Raw genomic sequence first — 5313 nt, 5'->3', positions numbered from 1 at the left:
CTTCATGTTACAAAATTGAATTTACATAAAGGGTGAGGTTACGGTCAGGGGTGGATTTAGGATTTTTCATATGTTAGTCAAAAATTTATGACGTCATATGTAGCCTCAAATATGACGTCATAGATGACATCATACATTGTATCTTATGCAGCGATTTATAAAACTTTAGCGATCATAAAATTGCGAAAACTTAGATGAATTCCCTTTAATCAGATGATGACAGACTGTTTCGCCCAATATCAGGGCTCTTCAGCATGCCTAGGATGATGCCCCAAATTTCAAAGCATCATCCGACATGGACAGCCCTTTAAAGAGCCGAAGCCAGCAATCTGGTTATTGCATAGAATTAAATGCATGTCCTTTATACATAGGTACATCAACAATTTTATCTATAAACTAAAAAAGAATTAAGATGTAGAAAGACAAAATTTAAAAAATTCTCATGATTTCAATTAAATTTAAATCTAGTGTTGCCAACAGAAAATTTATCAATTACGCGTTGCACATCTGGAAGAATTTCCTGATGAATTTTCATTAGAGCAAGACCATTTAACCCTTCCTCAACCATAGTACTCCGCTTATAATCTTTAAGAATTCGCAGCGCTGAAATCGAACGTTCACATTCGCATGAAGTTATGGGAAGGGTTCCTAATATTTGAAGTATGACCTTTATGTTTTGAAAACCATCAAAATTTATAGCTTTTAAAGTTGTAGCTACATTACATGGATAAGGACCTTTACGATGTTCCCAGAAGGATTGCCATAATAACAACTCTGCATCTAAACCTAACTGAGTGGGTAAATCAGCAACATAAAATTTTGAAACAATCTTAAATTTATGTCTCCAGTCAATCCCATTTTTTATGAGAAAACATTTTTGTTGGAACAATACTTAGCGGTTGATAAACATTTACACTTTCCGTGTCAAATCGCGCATCCAAAGACGAGAGAAGATGGTCAATTAAAGGAATCGTATAGATTCGTTTGTAATACTCGAGATAGAACGATAAGGAGCGTTAGGCCTTGTAGTTTGCCTTCCAATTGTCCTACGTTTACATTCTTCTACCCCAACCTTTGCCGCTAACGTCAAAGCAATGTCGTACCATTGATCATGATATGAAGCAATAGAATTCCTCACATGTGCAACACTGCTTTTCAAAGAAGAGATCAACTCAATCCCGTCCATAACATCAATACTCTTTCCTTGCAAAAGCTGAGTAACAGGAAGCGTTAGATCAAAACATTTCTGGTAATAACCAAGAGGGCGATAAAATGAAACTCAGAAAGACCTTCAAGCAAAGAGGATGCATCAGCAGCGAGAGAGGGACTGCCACCTTTTGCCATGTTATCCAGTGTGTCAAAAATTTGAACAAACAATTCTTCGAAAGTGTATAAACCTTTAACTCGTTCTACCCATCTGGTTCTACAAACATCTGGCAATCTAGTCTTTTTTGAGTCCGTTTCTAAACTATTGCGTACAGTCTCCTCAAACGGTATATTGCGTGTTTGAGAAATATTGATAAAATTTGTCACATCTTTTATTTTGTTAAGTACTTTCTTAACCTCAATATCTGACAAAGAATCACAAACTGACAAATTAAGCCTATGACTATAACAGTGGGTATATAATGCTTTCGAGTTGAGCTTCAAAATTTGGGCAGCCAAACCTTTAACACAACCTGCAACAGCACCCGCACCATCATAACCTTGTCCGCGACAGTCTTCAATTGGCAAGCCAAGGTCTTTAAGTTTATCTAGAATTAATTTAGCAAGGTTCTCTCCACTCAATCCCCACTTACATTGAAGAAAGGCAATGAACTCCTCTCTTATGTCCATATTCTTGTCAATAAAACGTAAAATTAGAGCCATTTGCTCTCTATGGGAAGAATCTGCAGCCTCATCAGCTATAATAGAAAAGAACCTATTAACCTTAATGTCGTTGACAATCTGTTCAGTAATAACCTCTCCAAAGCACTTGATCATTTTATTCTGGCTGGTCTTAGAGATGTAACTTCTATTTTTCCCACAAGATGTTAAGTGATCCCTTAAAACACCATCCCTGAACGAACTTTAAATATTTAGTGTCTCCACAAAATTTCCAACACCCCCGGTAGAATACTGACCAACCTCTGGATGATATTTAGCATCATCACGGTGGCCACGCAAAGGTAAACCTAAACGACCACAAAAAAGAATGCAATCAGCAATAGAAGACAGTTTACATTTGTTCTGATCGACTTCTTTTTTAAGATTTCTTTCTAACATGAGCTCTATTGGTTGCGCAGACCCTGACATTTGAGCACGTAAGGCAAATAAAATTGGATTTGTTTCGGCATGCAACCCCACTTCTCCTTCATCATGGCGTTTAAAAGTAAATGCATCATCATTCTAGCGTGAAACCGGTTTAGAAAACAAATTTGTAATCTTAGAAGCTTTACCAGGGAAGCGATGACCAAAAGCACGCATGACAAACAAAATGCACCATCTTTTGATGGGGAGTAGCATAGCCAGTCATATTTTTTTAGCCAGTCATATCTAAAGCTCCTACCACCGGTCTTAGGAAAGGAAAAATTCTCATCAGGCCTGAAAACATTTTTAATCAATTGAAGAACACCAGAAGTATCTAAGCCTTTAACTTTATCCTGGTAAGTTGCAACATCAAAATTATGCACAGAATGATACTTCTTTTCTGGACAAGATTGACTAGCGGAGGACTTAATTGGTTGTTTCAACGTGATATAAGAAGGAACTTGTTTGGCAGAAGAAAAAGTTTCATTGGGCTTTTTCAAATAACTTGGATGGCTGTTTTCTGATGCAGTAAAAGTTAGAAATAATTGGAATATTACCAGAAGGAAATTTTGCCACCTTCTTGGAAAATAAGGAAGGCACCTTACGTTTTTGCTGACGTTGTGGCTTGTGTAATGTCAGCAGACTTTCGCTTGTGTGCAATTGCATGAAAAGAAGAGGGACAAAATGGTTAGGCTGAAATGATTCTCCAGTTCTTATGTCACCTTCATGGAAGAATAGAATATGAATTTCTTTTCAACCCTAGTAGTATGCAAGCGGGGTTGAATAACACGATTAAATAAAAGTTTGAGCCTGTGTTGTCCACAATCCGGATAATATGTAACAATACATCTTTTCAAAACTGAAGACAGACCCAAAATACAAAGAAATGATGACCATTTACTATCATTGCAATTAAAAACAGCCTCTTTCTTCACTAAATTTTCCTTACTAGCACCGGTATCTAAGGACTCAACAGAGACAGATAAGGGTAAAAGATTTTTTATACTTCCCTTAAAAAAATCAGGATGCTCTTCAATGGCAGACAAAAGCAGGGATGCTCACAGTAAAATGAGCATTCAGGAAAAGCTCAAGTGAGGTTAAGATTCTTAAAGTTGGAACCAATCTATCATCACCAAGCAGAGACAAAGACACGGAACTGTACAAGCAATTCCCTGAAGCTTCTGATCTAAGAAAATACATGAAGCTGATGATGAAAGAATTTTTGGGTTTGGTTCCAAAATGTTCTATATATGACATTATTTGATAAATGTATTATATAATCATGTTATAATCTTATTTAGTTTTATTGAGTAATAAAATAGCTAACTGACAATAAAATCTCGCGTAAATATGATATTTACTTTATGTTTTTATATTGACAAAATCTACATTCTCTATATGAAATGTGTAATAGTGCTGACAACTATAAGCAGGGAATGAATATAAGTAATTCAAATAGGATAGTTAATAGTAGAATTATAAAGAATCAAGGAATAATCAACAAGCAGGTTGAACTGAAAATTTGACAAGTTTATCTCACTGTACATTCATAAAGTTTTTAAAATGCGAGTCTAAAACCACAAAAATCAGCAAGTTGAAAGGTTGATGAGATTTACACAACACAAGTGACCTGTAATATACAACCAGACGTTTTGCTGGCAACTTATAGCAAGCAGACTTTGTATAGTGCTTTCGTTTTGGAAACACAGCACAATTAAGCAAAAATGCTTAACTTCCCTTGAGATTTATCTGCCTGCCAGCAAACCGTGCGAACGTAAACAAGGCAAGTCATCAATACCGTTTGTATGCATATTTACATTCTTACATATTGTTAGTGAAATATGAGAAAAATTGTACAAAATATATAGTTTACCTCAAAGCTATGCACGATTTTTCCTTTTGATTTCGAACAGTCAAAGGAATATAAGTTTCCGCGCAATAGTTTCTGCTAATGCTGTTTGACGAGCTACTTATGGCACCCAATAGTTGCTCAAGCGATATCTCATCTTGCTCATTTAGTTGCCTGGCAAGATCAACATAAAAACCTGCCAAAATTTTACAATCATCTGCCGCAAAGGCAGCTTGAACAACACCGTAATCCATATCAGATACAACTGAAACTTTTTTAAACAAAGCGTGATTGCAATTTTGCGATGTAGCGAAAGATAAGACCTTCAAAATAAATGACCCCCGCTGTGAATCAGTCAAAGTATCAAATAGCGTAAAATAACAAAGTAAAAATACTAGTCGATAATATAAAATATGATTGTTAGAGCCCTTGAAAGTCGTCAATCCATCAGGCCTCCCCACAGATACATCAAAACTGCAAGTTTCCATGGCAATAGGCGAATTGACCAATGAGAAGACTAAGATTTGACTTTTTGATGGATCTGTGGGCTTGAGATCATATTTGAGGCTAATTACATAGCTTTCCTTAAAAAAACGGCTGTACACTCAGGCCATTAATTAATTCTGATCGTTATGCTTTCGTTTGGCTTACGACAGTGAACTCGACATTTGAATAACTGTAATGATAACCGAAGCCAAAATTGAAGCCAAAAAATATTTGTTGTCATCATTCGTCATCACACGTCAGGCTCTAGTCTCTCGCGTGTTCATTTTATTTTTTTTAAATCAGTTGTCCCTTGGTAATGATAGAGTTCGGATCTTGATCAGAGCGTAAAAATAACGAAATGTTTGTAATGAAAAGGTTCACGGAAAGTGAATCAAAGTGATAAATCGAGAAGCAAGATGAGGTGAACTTAGTCGATCTGCTCTTACGCTGCGGTTTTCCTTTAAAACATATCAAAGTCTTTAAGGATATTCAATTATTGATATCGAGATGACAACCATTTAGTATTTCAAGTTTCAAGCACTATCAAAATCGATGAAAAATATAATCGCTCTGTAAAAAGTAAAAATGCGAGTTATAGACTCGATATTTTTTATGAAACTGGATATTCAAGTTTCTTTTTTATTCGGAAAAACATATCTTTAAATCCACTTAAATGACAAAAAAGACAA

At 35.7% G+C, this 5313-nt stretch overlaps 1 protein-coding gene across 1 annotated transcript; it reads right to left on the bottom strand.

Annotated features, from left to right (window-relative positions):
- Window positions 1-448: 448 nt before the first annotated feature.
- LOC124454224 lies at window positions 449-2295 on the bottom strand. The gene is made up of 6 exons (XM_047005028.1): window positions 2223-2295; window positions 2124-2174; window positions 1668-1904; window positions 1258-1571; window positions 1073-1213; window positions 449-790 (listed from the first exon to the last, which is right to left on the bottom strand). Exons 1-6 carry the CDS (start codon window positions 2293-2295, stop codon window positions 449-451), a joined length of 1158 nt encoding a protein of 385 aa, XP_046860984.1.
- Window positions 2296-5313: the final 3018 nt, after the last annotated feature.

Source organism: Xenia sp. Carnegie-2017, unplaced genomic scaffold, assembly GCF_021976095.1.
Source record: "Xenia sp. Carnegie-2017 unplaced genomic scaffold, XeniaSp_v1 HiC_scaffold_3, whole genome shotgun sequence".
Classification (NCBI taxonomy): domain Eukaryota; kingdom Metazoa; phylum Cnidaria; class Anthozoa; order Malacalcyonacea; family Xeniidae; genus Xenia; species Xenia sp. Carnegie-2017.
This window is presented reverse-complemented; position numbering and strand designations above follow the sequence as displayed.

Coding starts and splice junctions, on each gene's coding strand:
- LOC124454224 (XM_047005028.1), bottom strand. CDS start 2,295: ATGTCAGGGTCTGCGCAACCAATAGAGCTCATGTTAGAAAGAAATCTT. Junction 1,905..2,123: donor TAAATATCATCCAGAGGTTG/GTCAGTATTCTA, acceptor TTTCTATTATAG/CTGATGAGGCTGCAGATTCT. Junction 1,214..1,257: donor TTCATTTTATCGCCCTCTTG/GTTATTACCAGA, acceptor CCTGTTACTCAG/CTTTTGCAAGGAAAGAGTAT.